At 37.5% G+C, this 20,086-nt stretch overlaps 1 protein-coding gene across 1 annotated transcript; it reads right to left on the bottom strand.

The window, feature by feature from the left end:
* Positions 1 to 1,208: 1,208 nt before the first annotated feature.
* On the bottom strand, positions 1,209 to 6,270 carry tob1a (transducer of ERBB2, 1a). The gene is made up of 2 exons (XM_062984669.1): positions 6,081 to 6,270; positions 1,209 to 3,253 (listed from the first exon to the last, which is right to left on the bottom strand). Exon 2 carries the CDS (start codon positions 3,081 to 3,083, stop codon positions 2,103 to 2,105), a length of 981 nt encoding a protein of 326 aa, XP_062840739.1. The 5' UTR covers positions 3,084 to 3,253; positions 6,081 to 6,270; the 3' UTR covers positions 1,209 to 2,102.
* Between the last annotated feature and the right edge of the window lie 13,816 nt (positions 6,271 to 20,086).

Genomic DNA, 20,086 nt, shown 5'->3' with positions numbered 1-20,086 from the left:
ATACTGTCACAGTACTGTAAGTCGGTTTGGATAAAGGCATCTGCTAAATGCTGGAATTGTAAATGTAATGTATATAGATTAGTATAGGTTACATTATATATAGTCAACTAATGTAGATATAGAAGCACAATCCAAAATACAGATATGTAGTGCGTTTTTGTACAGCACCAGATTTACATGGTTTTCAAATGTAAATAACTATTCATTTAGTTTTAAACTTAGAGTTAAACCTCTGTGTTTAGATACTATGTACATGTTTTGTTTTAATACCTAGCTAATCTTATGTATTAAGTTATCCTCTATTTCTAACTGACAGTTATGTTAAATGCCACATAGCTTCCTAATTACTACACTGGCTTTATACAGGGTATGACATAAGAGTTGCACAGTCTACATATCACACTATAAGTGAAACGTCATTTGAGATTTGGACACTAAACTAAATATGGACCAATGTACCATTAAGAAAAGTACATTCTGCCTTTATAAACTTGCTTCAATAAAAGTAAAAATCGAAATTTGTACTGTCAATAAGCAATTTCATAAGTCACATAAGTAAATGAAATAGTAAATAAACTGTAGCACATTGCTACCCATCTAGCAATATAGAATAAAAATAAAGCACCAATAGTGGAATGGAACTGGTCGCTTCTCTTGTTAAAATGCATGTAGAATAAAATGGTGTTAATTTATGAACTATTAACAAGGTGAGCCATTTTCTTACCGAGAGGTTAAAATACTATTTGTTTTACAATTAGACTAGCTAAACAGCAGTGTTAACTGTTAACATGCCATTCCCTAATACAGTGGACGAGTGTTAAAATCTTTTACATTTGTAAAACAAAAACTAAAGGAATGTGCTGGGTTATGCATTTATAACTTCTACTTTACATTTATTCATTTGACAGATTTTTTTTTTAACCAAAGTAAATTGAGCAGTTGGGGGTTGTGGGCTTTGCTTTAGGGCCAAACAGCCATATTTTTTAACTTCACCTTCTGGTCAGAAGCCCAGGGCCTTAACTGCCAAGCCACAGCTGTCTCAGCACCTTCAGATAGCTAAAATAAAGAAATTTATAGCAAATTTCCTCAAGGTTAGCAAGCTACTAAATTTTGCTTTTAAAGATAAAGCCTTGGATAAAAGGTCTGTCTATCAGGGTGGCAACTAATGAAAATGAAAAACAAAAAGGAAAGAAATCTTTAGACAGAAGTATCTTTTCAAGCATTTTAATACAAACTTAATAAACTAATAATCAGTCCCTCTTGACATGTAAGACACTGACTCAATACTTGTTATACCGTGTGTTTTTATCAAGTATTGCACTATGTAGGTACAAAATTAATATACGATTACATTTTGTCCATAATATAGCAAAAACATTTTTTACCCTCAACAGAAAATACAACTCTTATGTTTTTTCAAAAAGCAAATATTCTTAAATCCCACCACTACGGAATATTCTGTACACAATCTTCAGAATAGTAAATTTTTTTTAAAGATGAATTCAGTTTACAATTTCAATAAAAAAGGAAATAACACAAAAGCTGCTTCAGCCATCACAGATCACTGGAGTAGTAAAAAGATATAAATGCAATACCATGTTGTAGAAACAATATATACTCTGATATTTTACAAACTCTGTACTAAATTAAATTATACAATTAGAAAAAATTCCACTTAGTATTTATGCCAATCCTTTAAAAATTGGCTGTCCAGCTATATATCTTAAATACTGTAAGAGGCCATAACTTGTGTTTCACTTCCTCATAAAGATATCTTAAAACAGTCAATAAAAAATAATTTTGTGCTTGGTTGGCAAAAGAAAACAATGCTGAGTTTAGGTAACCAAGCTTGGACATGAAGTACTACAAGCTTTATTATAAAAAAGAAAGAAAAGAAAGAAATAACAAAAAACTCAAGGGGGCAAAGTATTCACCCTCGGGCTCATGCTCCTTAGCTTGTACACTATGACTGTACAGTTATTATGTAACCTTTTCCTTTACTCTCTTTTCTATTTTTTTTTCTCTTTTTTGTAGAATTTTAGAAACTAACCTCCCCAACCCCCATCACATATCTCTGGTCATTTTAGTAGCATATTTGTTTCCTAATTGGCCATCACTGGCTGGAATTGCTGGTTAGAATACTGCATGTTGCTTAGACTGAAGTTCAGGCTGTCCATCAGGGACTTTTCGTTTAAGCCCCCGTAGGTGGCGAACACATCAAAGGCATTATTATACTGAAGAGGATTGAGGCTCAGGTTGAGCGAGCTCTCTCCAGGAAACATTGCACTTGGGCTTCCCTGGCCCTGGAAGCTGGGGAACACAAACTCCTTGGCATTGGGAGACAGAGCCGAGGACTTCTGCTGTTGTCCACCCAAGCCGAGACTGTAGAGCGAATGCATCGAGGTGGAGATGGCTTTCTGTTTCAGAAGGTTATTCACATTCAGCCCCAGGTTGGTGGGGGAGCTGCGTGCCACCTTGTTGCTGTTGCGACCACTGCTCTTCATTTTGGTGGAGCCGAACTTAGTGGCAGCAAACATGGCAGTGGTGAAGGTTAATGGCTGGGTGGAGCGTGGCATGAAAGTAGGGCTGACGGAGGCTGACTGGCCGAAGGGAGGGGAAGGCGAGCTGGATGTGGGCGAGGGTCCCAGAGGCTCTGTGATTGGCATGAAAACCTGGGCCTCTGGGTTAAAGCTGTTCTTGATCTCTTTGTCCAACTCCAGACCGTTCTCATTGCTGTCGTCCACATACAGCACCTTGACTGGTCCCTTTTCCCCAATCTGATAAGACACTTCAAAAGGATCGATCCAGACGCTGAGATCCTGAGGAAGGTTGTTACGAACGTCTTCGATATCCAACCCACTTTCTTTGGCTGCTTGCTCAACAACAGGGTCTACTTTCTCCCCTACATGTATGCAGCGGAAACCGGACCCTTTGTATGGCTTGTCTGGATACCAGTGTCCCTCGTATTTCTGTTTCAGCTGCCGCTCCAACTCCTCACCGAAAATGTTGACGCGGCGCCGCGGCAGCTTATTGTACAGGTAAGAAATTATAAAGTTGAGTGCTACTTGGATTTCAAGCTGCATAGCTGCTGAACTGATCAGGTGCAAAAACGTTATTTCCAGAGGGTGCTTGAAAACTCACGTGATATCAAGCCTTGTAAAATTCAAGGTCAAGCTTGAGCAGAGCAAAAGAATAAAAACAAAGTGCTGGTTGCTGAGGAAATGTCTTCTTTCACAGATGAGTGATCCAGTTCCTTCAAAAAAAAAAGAGAGCTTTGTTAAAATGAGCACAGAAGCTAAAATCCTTATTATATCTCCAAAAGCATTTTTGAAGGTCACCACTTTGAACTGTTTTGTAGTAAATGATTTAACACACGATTTTGCAACTCCAGTCTTGGATGGCCACCTCCCTGCAGTGTAACAAGTGTTACTGTTTTAGCACACCTCATTTAGCTTGTGAGCTAATAATCAGGCCTGATTTAGATGTGTTTAGAGCATGGAAAGCTTAAAACTTTTGGGGCAGTAAGCCTCTTAAGACAGCTGTTGAGAAATCCCAATCTAACATTATTAGTTTTGCAGATTTTTGACACTCAATAAACCAAATTCTTAATCTGCAAGTGGCAAATGCAGCATATTTTAAATGGACACAAGCTACCAATACCTCATAACAGATAAAGATTTTTTACAAATGCTAGTCTGGTCCAAAACTTAGACATATCTGACCAACCATGCAAACTAAAGAATATTACAGCCAAGTCAGATCAGCACCGTCCTTTAAAAGGTCATTGGTAAAATTTAGCAGTCACACATTAAATAGAGAAACATCCGAACAATATGTTGACGCTACATCACAGAATTTCACCCTGTTTGCACTTAAGGAATGCACTTTTCTTGGGAGTTGGTTAACATCTTAACTGTCAGTAAAAATGTAAACAGTTCAGCCCAGATCTGTGCTTATAAGGCTCTGGTTCTCAGGCGTACAATAGACTTATTTTTAAATTGTATTGTAATATTGCGTTTGACATTTCCACATTTGTGATAACATGAAGACATAATATAGACTCACAAGCACCTTATTGGGTACACCTATCTGGTACATTCATGTAAGCTACACCTACCATACAGATGAACTTTGTGGGTATACAATAACTGACTAACTGGCACCCTCCAGCACATTTTTCAATCAAAAGGATCCTTACTTAGGGATGCTTACTGACCAGATATTATTTGAATGGTAGACCATTCTCAGCACTGACATGATACTAACAATATGATGTGTGATGTGTTCAGGCCAAAAATATAAAGGAAACTAGTAAGACTAGTTAGACTTCAACTGTACACCTGAAATAGGTGCTAACAGGATGTGTGTTTTTATAATGTGGCATTACGTTCAAAAGAAAAAATCCTAACACTGCTGCACCTTAGTGTTATAGTGCAGCAATGAGAATGGTCCTCCACCCAAACATATGGTTAGTCGAGATTTATTTTGATAGATAAATGGGGTACAGTGGTTGACAACAGGTACAAATGTATACCCACAATATTTATCTGTATGGCAGGTGTGGCTTAGATGAATGTACATACTAGATATGTGTACCTAATACTAAAAAGCTCAGTGAGTATACATTGTTGGACAGTATTGATTAAAAATTAAGCCACAGCATGCAGTTGGTGTTCCAACTTTAGCTATTATTGTTCAGGTTTCCAATTTCAGGCTTATTTCAAGCATAAAAACACACGGATCAACCCCCAAAACTCCCTCAAGGGTCGAGCATCGTTGGTAATTGGTCTTTTTTATGCATGTATTGCGGAAAGTCTGAGCCAAATGGGCAAAACCTAATGATCTAAAACAGCAGAGCCTGGTCGCAGTTTCCCCTGGTGAATATTCAGCATACTCCGTGAACTAAATTTAGAGCAGAAGCAGCTTATAATGGATGGCAACAGTTTGCACTGGAGGCAGAATAACACACAACAGCCCTGCCGACGTCAGCCTGCGTGCTAGAAGCGTTCTGGCGTCAGAGCCACGCAGCTGGGCTGATCGCGTTACATAATAACCAGTTTGCACTATAGACAGCCATCGTGCTGGCACCAACATCCCAGTATACCAACCAAACCGAGTAGTTTGTTCAACTGTACAGGTTAACTGCACAGTATTTTGTATAATGCGTGCTCTTTTAAATATGTAGGACATTATATTGGTCATATTTACAATACATATTTGGCTGCAGGCGCACAAATTAGAGAAAATACAGACAGAAACGCAGCTTAGACCTGTAGGAAACAACCTTAACCTTAACTATAGGGCTTCATTTTTTATATATCTTACGTTTAACGCTTCTAACGTGCTCTTAAGTGAATAAAATGTTCCAGTGCAATGTAAGTAAGGAGGATCTGAGACCAGCTAAAACACAGCAGCATGGATTATTATGGATAAATGCATTATGGTTCTGTCCACACAGATGCAACGTGATGTTCGGATTACTGTTAATACTTGCCGTGTTTTATAAAATGTCAGGCAGCGAATGTTGGCTTTTTTTTTCCTATTAAAATGGCAGGATTAAACTCCCAATGCACGGATGAATTATTACAGTATAGAACTGTATAAAAGATGATCAGTTCAGCTGTTGTAATCGATACGTACGGAATACTGTTACTGTTACTTTAAACGTTCAGTTGAACTGGGTGCTTTTGAAATGTAAAGCTTGGTATTAAAATAAACACGCCACTTCTAATGCAAACGATGGATGTTAGATATACCCCAGTTTCTTCCTACAAATACACCACGACAAATCATTATCTGATGGTTATTTATACACAGGAAACGTAGTCGCAGAGACGAATTAAAGAATTATAAAGCCGAAATAGAGTTTTACTATACTTGGCAACCCCTCCCTGATACTGAACCCTTTGCCTACTGACGCAGTAACTTGGCTGGAAAGTGGAAGTTGTTTCACTAAGCATATTTCAAAATGCACTACATTTACCAAGAAAACTGAGCAACCCCATAACGTTACTGGTCAAATAGAGGATTTAAAACAAGACAGCGCCCCGAGTAATGCACAAAACAGCAAACATACTTACTTTCGTAAAAAACGCAGTAGTTGAAGTACCGTTAACTAGTGCAAATAGAAAACTGTAGATATAAATATTCTCTTCACAGTAAGCAAATTAACATAAAAAATAATGTATTCCAGTTGTTGTAGACGTGAAAACCTTTTTGCGTCCGATTAACCTTCTTAAAAGCGCCTATCCACCCCCATCACCCTGGGTGTTTTCACAACTTCGTCTCCGACTGCTGTCAACCCTCCTGTATTTATAGTTTACCTCCGCCATGGACACGAGGTGGGCTGTGATGCGGTTTCAAAGGTCAAAACAATACGAACGTCCTTTTCTATCATCTGATTGGCCAAACGCAGGAGAAAATATCCGCCCACTGGGAATGATCGTTGTTCCTATTGGTGGATTCGCTGACAATCAACACGCAGCCCGTTTCATGACAACTAGATTCGCCGGTTAAAAGGACCTGACGTCACACGTTACCTAGTTCCATTCCACACAGAGTCCCAGCACAAAGTTAGCCAACAAACAACCAAACCGCACTCTTATTGTTCAGGAAAATATACTTAATTTAGGCGGATATATTTCCCAGTTTACACTGACATAATGTGTACATAACGTGTAACAATTCCCACATTTATTGTATTTATCTGACCTTATACCGTTAAAATATATCATACATGTAGCAACATTAGCAGAGACATGACTTGAGGCGAAAGCATAATAGCGGTTAGGTTGCATTTAATCTAGTAATCAACAAACAGCTTCAAAAATAGTCCTCGAATTAAATGTAGTTTTGTTGGACTCATCTAAGAGCTACAACAATGTGGCAAATTTACACAACGCTTTCAAAAAATTGACCATGGCAACTGGAGACGTGTTTTATTGCTATTTATTCTTATTTTTTATTTCATTTTTCATACAATTTTAACCTTAAACACAGCTCCGAACCGTGAGAGTCTTTCTAAAAATCTAAGGCTGTGTCTCAAACCTCACACTACCTACTAAAAAGTATGTCTAAATAGCCCTATTAAAACCGTTTATCCTGTACTAGTTTAATCTACTATGTAGTGCAGCAGTAAGTCATTTGAAACACAGGCACAGTCGCGCTAAGAACGGTGTCAGGGGGCGGGGTTTAGTGTCGTCTACAATAAGAACACATCTAAACGCTGATTGGTTTAGAATCAGGGCCGAAGCAAACGCTGAGTGTGGCTGTGTCCCAAATCCCATAATATCCACTATGTAACACATTCTGACTATCAGTTTGTTTGTTTGTTTATTAGGATTTTAACGTCATGTTTTTACACTTTTGTTACATTAATGACAGGAACGGTAGTTACTGATTACACAAGGCTCATCAGCTCTCAAGGTTATATAGAACACTGTCATGGACAATTTTAGTGTCTCCAGTTCACCTCACTTGCATGTCTTTGGACTGTGGGAGGCCCCGGAGAAAACCCATGCAGACACGGGGAGAACATGCAAACTCCACACAGAAAGGACCCAGACCGCCCCACCTCTGGATCGAACCCAGGACCTTCTTGCTGTGAGGCGACAGTGCTACCCACTTAGCCACCGTGCCACCCTCTGTCTATCAGAATATGTTTTGATACATAACAGATCAATAAGGTTGTAATACAGCTTTATACAAGTGTTACCAATATTATTATTATTAAATTACCAATAACAATAAGTGACATTACTAATCATGTCAAATCACTACAGATAATGGTTGCCAACACATTGGTACTATGTATATCAGTACTTTGAGTTCCAAGTTCCAAGGACTTTTGAAAGCCTTGTACAAAATCTGCAAATGAGTAAATTAACAAAGCTTTTGTTACAGTTGCTTATGTGAAAGTAATATATTTAGTTTATATTGTTATTTGTGACAAATCTAGTAATGTGTTTATTTATTTTCAATAATCAAACATCCTAATCAGGTTGTGGTGGGTCCGGTTCCACCCAAAAACACTGGACGCAAGACAGGAATACACCCTAGACAGGGCATCAGTCTATCTCAAGATAATACACACCACACACCCGTGACTTTTCTATTCTAAATTAAATAGGTCTTGTTAGACTGCACCCATTAATGCACGCACTAGTGGGGGAGTGTCACCTAATGCTGAAGGAAGTATATTCAAATGGTTAGATGTAATCTAAGAATTAAAAGATAATGAAACACAGGTAAAACTATCCACAGTCAAGAAGGTTTGGGTATTGAGAAGTATTAAGAAGATATATCAGTTGTATTAGTTTAATTCACTTAATACTGTATTTGTTTGATATGCCATTTACACTAAAACTGCAATTATTTAAACATATTTGTGTGTTGGTCTGAGTACCTACATATTTGGCAGCCTACTGATTGTTATTTATACTGCAAACAGCCCACACAAATACATGTTTTTCTTGGTCAAAGGCTATCATTGCTATAGGCATTTTTTCCATTTCCCTACTATGTCTTTCACATGTAAAGTGAAATGAATTTACCCTTTTCATAGTGAACAATGGTTTTACATAAATATGTTTTATTGTCAGTAAGGTTAAAAACAAATAACATGGAAATATAATGCAGATGATATCTACTTCAGACAGTCCCAAATTTATTAGCTAAAAGGGTTGAAAACTGTGTGTGTTTATCTTAATCTCACACTAAGAATATTAATCAAGTTTAATGAAGCTAAAACTCAAATGTGTTTGCATGATCAGGCAGGACAACACTTTACAACATACATCTAAATCCAAAATGGGTTGATGTCCAAATGGTCCAAAATGTCCTATGGTTAGATTGCTTATTCTCCATTCTTATTAACCATAATGGGAAAAGACTCCGTTCTATTCTGTTATATTAGCAAAAGGAAAAACAAAAATATTTTACAAAAAATGCCAATTATTTTGGCTTTGGCTATTTAACACTGTATCAGTGCAATATGTTGTATAAGATAAATTGCATTCACTTGAAAAGATCAGCAGTACTGAAGGGCTGCACATTAACAGAGGTGTATTGTTTTACAGTTAATTCAATAAGACACATTCCATTCTCTGCTATAACTTGTTTTTGTCGAGACTTAAAGATCTATAATCTATTAATTCTCAGAGGACTCTGACACTCTTTCAGTGAGAAAATGCATGCAGGCTAGAAAGGAAATGCAAAGTAATAAACATTCATGACATAAACAGTCCTCGCTAGCCTTGCTTTCATCAGTATAATGAAGGGGCATCCATGCAGCACTGCATAATGTGGTGTTGGGGGAATCGGTTCTGGTGTATAGCCATGTCTAATGACTGTTTTATTTCTTTCTTGAAGCCAGCAGAAGGCAAGCTAATTTCTAGGAAAAAAAGCAGGACAGAAAGCTTTCCCTGATTGGGCTGGCTACCAACAGTGTTTAACATGAGAGTCACACATACAGAAGCAACCTCGGCTGCTTTCCACCCCTCCTTATTTCTTCCCTCTCTGACTACATCTAAAACCATCAGGCTCAGACCAGGAGCTTTTGACGTCAGGCTTTGTTATTTCTTAACATGGTTCTCTAAAGCTGGTTCACGCAATGGACAAATGCTCTGCCCCCTCTTTTGATGTACAGTACTGTGAAAGTAGATGTGTGAAAAAGGGGGGTGAGGGAGAGAAAACAGAAGGTCAGAAGACGTGGGTGTAAATGTCACAGTAAAGACCTTGGAGAGGAATACACGACTATAAAAATCTGTAAGTTAAATGATTAGGGTTCAAAACTGTTCTTAAACCAGGTACCCAAGAAACTTTCGTTTGTTTAGACTACTGGTACACTGACCTAAGTTAGTCTTTAAATAGGCTTTAGGTTACTCCTCAAGAGCTGGCTCACTGATTCCAGCCAAGGCTTATGTGAAAGTTCTTTCAGATAAATAGCAGCTTGTCTTGTAGCTTTTCCAGTATGAATGTGTATTACCCATGTTAATTATCACTTAGTTACACTGTCATCCACTAAATACAATTATGTAATAAATGCAAATATATTTATATCCTTGATTAAATTAAATAATTTCTAATTAAGCTTATTATTAAGAAAATAATTTTTTTTATGACCAATAAAATCTTTTGGATATAAGTATATGACTATAAACCAGCATTAAAGTATAACAATGTATATATTGGCCAACAGTTGTATGTATGATCCCCAGAACACCATACCCACAGTAAGCTCAGATGAATATGCTTGCATATTCTGACTAAATCAAATGGGAAATATATAAATGATTTTAACATTGGAAAGATATTAGAGACCCTTGGGGAACTGAAGTCTGTTTGCCAAAAAAATTAAGCTGCAATGCTGCAAACAGCTAATTATTTCCTAACTTAGATATCCTAAAGCTTATTATTATTAATGTTTAAATACTTTTTTCCTGTATTGATATAGGTTTGTATATATACATACAGTATTTGTTCAGTTTAAGTAGATGTACAAAAACAAAAACATTGTGGTTCAATTTTCCATAGTATGTTATCTGATAGTACTGTTTATACCCCACTATCAGATGTAAACATTGTAGTTCCATCTTCCACACCATTAGAGTGCCTGCATTCAGAACTGCATCTTACATAATTCAGAAACAGTGCATTCAGCCCAGTCAATAGTCTGCTGCTGCAAAAAAGTGCCTGGCCTTGCTGAAAAGCCCTGATGGTGCATGACCTGGTTTATGTCAACAACAATGAAAAATACCTTTTTATTGATCACCAACTCTCACTGGGAAGAAAGAGTGCTGGCCATGAAACATTCCCTGCCTCCTAATGAGGTTAGAGTGTTTTCTTGCTTTTGATTGAATGTCCTGTATTTAAAGGGCATTTGGAAATAATAGTGGGAACAAAGCCAGTAACTTTCCACTTGTAATGTAAGATTTGAGGTTTAAAAATATCTTAAAGCAAAATAATATTGCAGAAGGTCTTGGATATGGAACATGTAAAGGTACAACTTGTTTCTTTATTTGAGGTAAAAAAAAATGGGCTTATTGATATTTTTTGCTTTGTAATCATTCTGGGAATTCCCATGTGCAATTTACACTGAATACATTGAAATGTACAGAATAATTTAGTAAGTGCAAAAAATTGATGTTTAGATGTAATCAGATAATGTGAAAATGATGAATTGAAATGAGTTAGTCAGGAATCAGAGTTTCTGAAATTAATATAGACATTTCTGTTTAATTTTAAGCACTGAAATAGTAGCACTACTTTTATTTTATTGCTTTTAAAATTTCTAAATAAACTCAAGTGCAAAATAAATATCTGGACCACTGTCATTGACAAATCTGGTAGAGTTCAACCATATTTAAAGGTTTTCTTACTGGGGTCCACATAGTCTTAATAGAATTGAGGACAGAACAACAGACAATAAACTTTCATACTTTCAGTCTGTAGTGTAAATGTAATGACAGAGCAATGTAACATTTGCAGCGTGTATGTGTGCAAAGGGTGTTTCTGTTTTCTTATATTGACAGTGTGACAACCTAAACTATACACTTGTATGTGAAATGGTTGGGTACCCTTGGTCAAATCAAATAAATAAATTGTTAATTTTTCAAATAAACAAAAGTAAACACAACCCCACCCCACCCCAAAATTGTTCATGCATAGTTATGTTATATTTAATTAACTAAGTAACTTAAATGATGCCTAAAATAGGTAAAGGTTACAGAACATATTTGAGGATTTGACAGCAAAAATCAGCAGTAAGTTTTAACTGGTGCAGAAGTGGCGGTGTGTTATTCTATTGTTCAGCATCTTTGTGAAAGAACAATCATTACAAAATTGAATGTATAAAGTGTAAAAACAACATGTAAATCAGTCAGTCAGTGGTATTTTGGAAACAAATGCTGAGGCTGGAGTGTACAACAGGTCGATGATCCAAAATGTTCTTCAAATTCACCAAGAATTACTTTAAAAATTCAAGCTGAATGTTTGAAAGGTTTATATCACAGTCTTCTTAAACATCAATACATTTGACATATAGATCTTAAACATGATGTGCATGCAGAACCAGAAGGATGTCTAAACTATCATGCCTTGCAAGTTATCATTATTGTTAGATTTTCTCTTTTTTTGTATTTCATTATAATGTAACTATGCATTTACATGTATTTTGTATTGTTTGTGTTGTCAAAAGCAAAAAGAATATGAATACAGTTTGGCAAAAACTGCATTAATAACATTCTTGTCAGCCACATTTCAGATGAAAAGCAACTGTGAGGACAGAGGGGCTTGCTGTCAAACAGTACACAATGTTTTAAAACCACAGGACTCAGTAGATCATGCTGGCACATTAATGGACATAAAATAATTGCTTTCTGTTTAATGTATTAATATTTTAAAGCATATAGTGCATTTTGTGCTATTATTAGTGACATTCCTCATTTTTTAGATCGAGTATATTGCATTGTTGTCTGCAGCACTCTGTATACTGTGTAAATTGAATGAGTCAGTGCTATTTTTTAGTCACAGTGACAGTTTTAATGCAGCGTCCACACCTCTATTTATACTGCTTACTGGCTCTGCCATTTTTTTCAGAAACGTGCAGATTTATGCTATCGCTTCTTCTAACTGACTTCTAACTCGTTTTACGTTCACAGAAATAATGGCACTCATATAATGTCAAACATTACAAGATGAGAGTGTTTTCTTTTCTTTTTAAGACCTGAGAGCAATCTCGATTAGCTAGAAAGGCTAATCAATACATGCTCATAACCCTTCCTAGAAATTGTATTAAAAAGTTTTTAAAATGCAGTGAGGACAATTTAAAAGATGAACAAGGCTCATATTCATCAAGCCTGTCTCATGGCTAAAATTACTCACGGCTTACAACAGGATCTGAGAAATTATCTTCAGTCATTGCAGGCTTTCAGTGAAGGATATTAAATTTGACCATATAAACAGACCATAAATGAACAGTTGTGTTGATGTTTACTGATGAGCTTCATTTACTTAGTGCTTACATGTGCTTACAATGTTCATAGTCATGCATCTATTTAACATTCTCAGAAGCTGTCCTTGTGTGCAAACAACACAGTATGTATAAGTATATTATGTAATAGTGTTTGCAACAACGTGCACCTGCTTTCATAAAGCTGATATTGGAAGCAAATATTTTGGATTGAAGGGAGTCATTGGCTTCCTCAAAACATACATCTATTAGGACAGAGGAGATATGGTTAAAAAAATATCCAATTTAATAAAATGTTGCATAAAACCCAGAAGGCAGCACATTAAGCAAGTAAGAAACGGAGTCCCTTAGGGTCCATAGGGACATTTTAGTTGTCTAGTTGTATTACATTTAGGCTGTTTAATATATTTTCTTTGGCCACTTTTATCTTGTTACTCCTTGTAACCTCTCATATTTCCTTAATTTTGTTGAATTTTTAGCATTATTAAGTTTTAGATTATATACCTATAAGTGCATAACCATGTAAATGAGCAGTACCTAAATGTCACCACTTTTTGGCTGATTTCTTACACTAATAAACTTCAGTACTACCCTACACTGCTATTTAGCAACTCAAGTGTTTTGTGCTTCGATGACAACATAAGGCAGCAGATTTACTACCACACTTGTGTGTCAAAGCCAACTGAGAAGTGTAAAAAATCCTGGCCAAGAGAACAGACACCTTTCTCAACATTACAGAGGAAGAGAAGCAGCTCACGAGACGCAGTAGTAGACCAGTCTGGCCCTTCAGGATCTCAGGATGATGGTTTGGTCTGTAACAAAAGGGGAAAAGAGGGTGTGAAGGGAGGAGAAAAGGGTGTGAGAGGAGGTGAGACAGTTGACTTGGGATCAGAGAGCTTAGTTATAATATTGCTGGGGGATGTTTGGGCCTGCTGTGCTTCCTATGAGAAGATAAAGACCATAAAAGTGTCTCACTCCCACAGACGATCTTAGAGAACTTGGAGGCCACTGGGAAATATTCAGCCCACTATTCATAAAGCTGTTTGGAACAGAGGCTGCACTGAAACCAAGGTATCTTAACAGATAAAAGAAAGGTTTCTGTCTTTTATCACTTCACCCTACAGGAATGTTTGATATTAGACAACTGAAATGGTGTTTTTTTCATAAGTCACTGGTCCAATATCAAAGGTTTGGTTGCAGTACTAAATGTAATGGTTTAAGTTTAGAACAGAAACGTTTGGTATATAGAGATTTACTTTTAACTTTGTGCTAATCATGCTAACTTTCCTTGCTAATTTATTATGAATACCACTTTTGTATTTACACTCATTCATGACAAAAGTAAATTTTTACTCTTCGTCCCAACATTTAATACCATACCCAGTATTAATTCTAAACTGAGGTTGCCATCACAGCCACTTTGTTTTTAAGAATCTGCCTGCCCAAAGGAAAACCCTCACAGATGCATAAAAAAATGCCAAACTACATACAAACAAGACTACAAGGGAATACAAAAAAGAACACAACACCCTGAAACTTTGGCGCCCCCTTGAAAAATCTAGTATTTTGTCAACAAATTTAAACAAAATACTGTTATAAATACTCAATAAAAACATACATTCATTCATCTTTTCATAACTCTTCACCCTGCTCCACAACATGTGGGCCTCGTCACAGGGCATCAACCATTCACTTATCCGCTCCCATCTAGTGGCAACTAATTACCCTTTTACCTGTTTTAGCAGGGGCAAGGAAACCAAGGTAGCCAGAGTATACTCAATCCGCAAGTAAAAAAAATACAGTTCAGCACAAAACCGATCAAAGGTGAGAGTTTAACCCAGGTCCCCGGGACCCAGGAGCTGTGCAGCAACAACACCGCCTGTTGCACCACTGTGCCATGTTTATTCAACACTGTACTGCTGCTTTTTGTTCCTAATTGACAGATCTTATCATTTAATGTCAGTTGCATTTCTCAACACGGATTGCGACACTGAGGACTGACTCATGGTTTTTGTGTTTTGACTATACTGGGTTGTGCAAGATAAGAAGAGGTTTTAACCAAATAAAAAAAAACACAGACATCAAATCTGCATCAAAATCAATTTAAATAGGTTAAATAAGTTTGACTTTTTTGCAGTTACTTGTTCTTGATTTGCAATTACTTTTGCTTCTCACATAGTGAGAGGTGGAACAATAGATTAATAGGAAAGGCATGTCTGGGCATGTTTTGAGCATTTCAGCTTTGACAGTTATGTATCAAATGTTGAAGGCTTATGTCAAATAAAAGTAAAATGTAAGAAATTATACAGCATATATTAAACTGTATTGACATTATTGTGCATTTGCACAACCTGTTTTTTCCTTTTCAACAAAAATGTAGACTATAAAATAAGCATAACTGAAACTGCCAAGACTGTATGTGAAAAAATATGATTTACATTGTTTTGAGTTTCAGTAATTTCAATAGCATCTATCAGCATTAGGTTCTTATATTTCTGGTTATCAACAATAAATAAAATGACTTTTTTGTCATAAGTAACATTTAACTTTGGATTTAGATGCTTGGTGAACCCAAAAATCTACTACCTGTTGAAAACTATTAACATAGGAGACATCTGTCTAAACATCCTCATAACTGTGTACACTTGTAAATTGGCACAGAGTCCCACAGTATGTTAATGTCTGGTAAAATTACAATAAATTTATTTATTTATTAGGATTTTAACAGCATGTTTTACACACTTTGGTCACATTCATGACAGGATGTTACTTGTTACACAAGATTCATCAGTTCAGGTCTTTTATGTCTAACACAGTCATGGACAATTTTGTATCTCCAATTCACCTCACTGCATGTCTTTGGACTGTGGGAGGAAATACGGGAAGAACATGCAAACTCCACACAGAAAGGACCCAGAACGCTCCACCTGGGAATTAAACCCAGGACCTTCTTGCTGTGAGGCGACAGTGCTACCTACTGAGCCATAATAAATGGTAAAAGGCAAAAAATGGCAAAAATAATTGCGTAGTCCCAATACACATCTTTGAACTGTGAAACCTTGGTGGGCTGCACAAATATAAATCGCAGTAGGGGGTAGCACCCTGCTGGGATCAGAAAAGTCAATTTCAGCCATTCTGCCACACTGCTTTGGAAAATGACAATCACACTGCTATATTTTATATCCCCGGATTCAGAGTTTGAAGTGTTTTATCCACATAGAATGTAAAATAGTCCCTTTTTTCATGGGGCCTTTTATAATTTGCAGTTGTAATGCAAACCCAATATAGTGACCATAATGACATTACCCACAAAAAGATCTTCGAGGTCACTCCCACATGACTGGGCTTTAATACTGTCTATAAACTAGTTCCAGCAACCCTTTGGTCTTAATCATTAATATTGTCTTCAACAAAACACACAAACCCGAAACACACGCCGCTCGTGTCTGTTAGGAACCGTGATGTCAGTGTCACCATAGCAACTATTCATACTGATTACTTCGCCTTGCTCATTTTCCCTCTTTCATTGTATAGGTGACATTCAAGTGCAGTGTTCTTTCATCGCAATGTACCAGGTCTGCCCGCTCCAGTGCGTATAATGAGTAAAGACAGTAATCTGACCTCCTGAAGCACCAAGCAGGGCCAAAGGTTGATTGCTGCAAAATCTGAGGGAGAGGGTGTCAAGTCAGCAGGAAGGGAAGGAGACAGTCATACCTATATATTTTAATAATTAATCTAAATATGGCATTTCGGTCATGTGAGTTTGTCATGTCACGTGCAGGTGCGTACGTATTCAATTCTCAAGGCCATGTTGACAATAAGAAAGAACCGAGCTGAGAGAAATACATTCCTGTTTTCTTTCTACTAATCTAAAGCTTAGCAATGGATGAACTCACTCATCATACTGATAAAAAGTCATAACAAAATCAAGACTCACAAACTCAAAAAACACCCAGTAATTTCCACTTTTGTAGCCCCATCATTACTTGATTAATTAACACAGCATTCATCAAACAGTAATACATTTAAAAACTGATACAAAAGAGATTTTTGTTTAGGACGGTCAACATAATGCAGGTCACATACCATAGATACAAACCACTTACTAAAAAGTTGTGACATTTTGTAAAATGCAATAAACCAAGTATATGTAGTTGAATCCTTATTTAACCAAAGTCCAATTTATCCAATGTTTTTTTCTATTTTTCTATGCATTTTCTCCCATTTTCTTCAGATTTTAGCATAGCCAATTTGTCTTCCACTGCTGGGGATCCCGATTGCATTCAAGGAGGGTTTATTTGCCTGCTCCACGCCCCTTCCGATGCGTGTGCAGTCCTCAACCCCTTCTTCGCTGATGAGGCTCATCCACTTCTGCACAGGCGCCTCGGTCTGCTAACCAGGGTCCATACACAGTGTTTAAAGACCCCACCCACTCAGTCCAGTCATTTTCCCACCCAGCAGACACGGTGGCTAATTTTTGTCTGCTGCAGTCACTGCCAATTGTGCCCGATAGATAGCGCCCAGCCGACTGGTAGCAGAGCCGAGATTCGAACCGGGGTGTTTTACCCCAGTTCCATTACCCTTTCCCAATAATTACACTTTTTGATGTTTTTAAAGCAACTGAGGACATCAAATGTTGCAGTTTTGTATGTGGAATTTTCACCCATTCTTGCTTAATACAACTGACTTCATCTTCTCAACAGTCTGTGCTCGCCCTTGTCTGACTGATTCCTCTCTTCATGATGCAACATACATTTTCAATAAGAGTCAGATGTGGACCACAGGCATCTGCAGTGTAGTGCCAACTAAATATTATGTACCCAATACCCTACCACTACTAGTACTACTACTATTAAAGTACTAACTACTACTAGTAAAGACTAAAAATCATCCAGACTGATTATACTTTGTCTGAATCTGACATTATTGATTACTTGTAAATCCACACTAATCTAGCGTAGACGCACATATTGCATAACCTGACAGCTATTAATAGTTTATGGACTCTGACAAAACTCAGCCCTGGTGTTTGGAGATCATTAGCTCTTATACAAGAGTATAAGGCTGAAAAGAGAATAAAACGAATAGACCTTGTAACTGACTCATCTTACTTTACAAAGTTTACTGTTTAATGAGCAAATCTGACATTAGGAGATGAAGTAAACATCTAATGATCACTGTATAACAGCATTCACTTGCAGTATATATTCTTGTTAAATCTTTAAATGTGTTAAAAGGGATGGAATGTGTTGACAGGTAGATGTTTAATAATTTTCTAATAAAAACATTCTTTAACATAATCATATGCAGTCCAGAGTGTGTAAACTATCTTGTCTGAAAACATTAAAAAAAACATCCTATAAATACCTATAAATGCAGATTGCAAACAGTCCAAGCTGTAATTGCTGTCACATGTGATTTAGCTGAAAACGTTTTTAATGAGCTACTAGAGAAGAATAAAGGATGAGAGGAATAAAGGGAGGACTGGAGGGTGCAAGCAAGAAAGTGGAGGGTAGAAAACTGAGCATGTCAGCCAAGGGTCAGTTTAAGAACTCTTCTCTGGAATCTATCACAGTGGGAGCTCTATTTGGTGTTTGACTGCAGAGCGGTGATAAAAGGCAAGTTCTGGCATATGTAAATGCTCTTGGGATGTGTGCTGAACAGATGAGTTTGGAAAAGGAAATAGTGTTAAGCATGCTGGATTTAAAAATGTAGTAAAAGCTCATGTACAGGCTTAACTACACCAAAGCTGCTTTTTAGAGAAATTGAGCTAATAATACTGTCGATTACTACAGTGAAACTATTTTAATTTATATATATATATATATATATATATATATATATATATATATATATACAGTGTATCACAAAAGTGAGTACACCCCTCACATTTCTGCAAATATTTTATTATATCTTTTCATGGGACAACACTATAGAAATAAAACTTGGATATAACTTAGAGTAGTCAGTGTACAACTTGTATAGCAGTGTAGATTTACTGTCTTCTGAAAATAACTCAACACACAGCCATTAATGTCTAAATGGCTGGCAACATAAGTGAGTACACCCCACAGTGAACATGTCCAAATTGTGCCCAAAGTGTCAATATTTTGTGTGACCACCATTATTATCCAGCACTGCCTTAACCCTCCTGGGCATGGAGTTCACCAGAGCTGCACAGGTTGCTACTGGAATCCTCTTCCACTCCTCCATGATGACATCACGGAGCTGGTGGATGTTAGACACCTTGAACTCCTCCACCTTCCACTTGAGGATGCGCCACAGGTGCTCAATTGGGTTTAGTCCATCACCTTTACCTTCAGCTTCCTCAGCAAGGCAGTTGTCATCTTGGAGGTTGTGTTTGGGGTCGTTATCCTGTTGGAAAACTGCCATGAGGCCCAGTTTTCGAAGGGAGGGGATCATGCTCTGTTTCAGAATGTCACAGTACATGTTGGAATTCATGTTTCCCTCAATGAACTGCAGCTCCCCAGTGCCAGCAACACTCATGCAGCCCAAGACCATGATGCTACCACCACCATGCTTGACTGTAGGCAAGATACAGTTGTCTTGGTACTTCTCACCAGGGCGCCGCCACACATGCTGGACACCATCTGAGCCAAACAAGTTTATCTTGGTCTCGTCAGACCACAGGGCATTCCAGTAATCCATGTTCTTGGACTGCTTGTTTTCAGCAAACTGTTTGCGGGCTTTCTTGTGCGTCAGCTTCCTTCTGGGATGACGACCATGCAGACCGAGTTGATGCAGTGTGCGGCGTATGGTCTGAGCACTGACAGGCTGACCTCCCACGTCTTCAACCTCTGCAGCAGTGCTGGCAGCACTCATGTGTCTATTTTTTAAAGCCAACCTCTGGATATGACGCCGAACACGTGGACTCAACTTCTTTGGTCGACCCTGGCGAAGCCTGTTCCGAGTGGAACCTGTCCTGGAAAACCGCTGTATGACCTTGGCCACCATGCTGTAGCTCAGTTTCAGGGTGTTAGCAATCTTCTTATAGCCCAGGCCATCTTTGTGGAGAGCAACAATTCTATTTCTCACATCCTCAGAGAGTTCTTTGCCATGAGGTGCCATGTTGAATATCCAGTGGCCAGTATGAGA

This window comes from Trichomycterus rosablanca, chromosome 22, assembly GCF_030014385.1.
Source record: "Trichomycterus rosablanca isolate fTriRos1 chromosome 22, fTriRos1.hap1, whole genome shotgun sequence".
Lineage (NCBI taxonomy): Eukaryota > Metazoa > Chordata > Actinopteri > Siluriformes > Trichomycteridae > Trichomycterus > Trichomycterus rosablanca.
Note: the sequence above shows the minus strand (reverse complement) of the source record. Positions and strands in the feature narration are given on the sequence as shown.

Excerpts from the sequence above, each read along its gene's own strand:
- tob1a (XM_062984669.1), bottom strand. The coding sequence starts at position 3,083 with ATGCAGCTTGAAATCCAAGTAGCACTCAACTTTATAATTTCTTACCTG.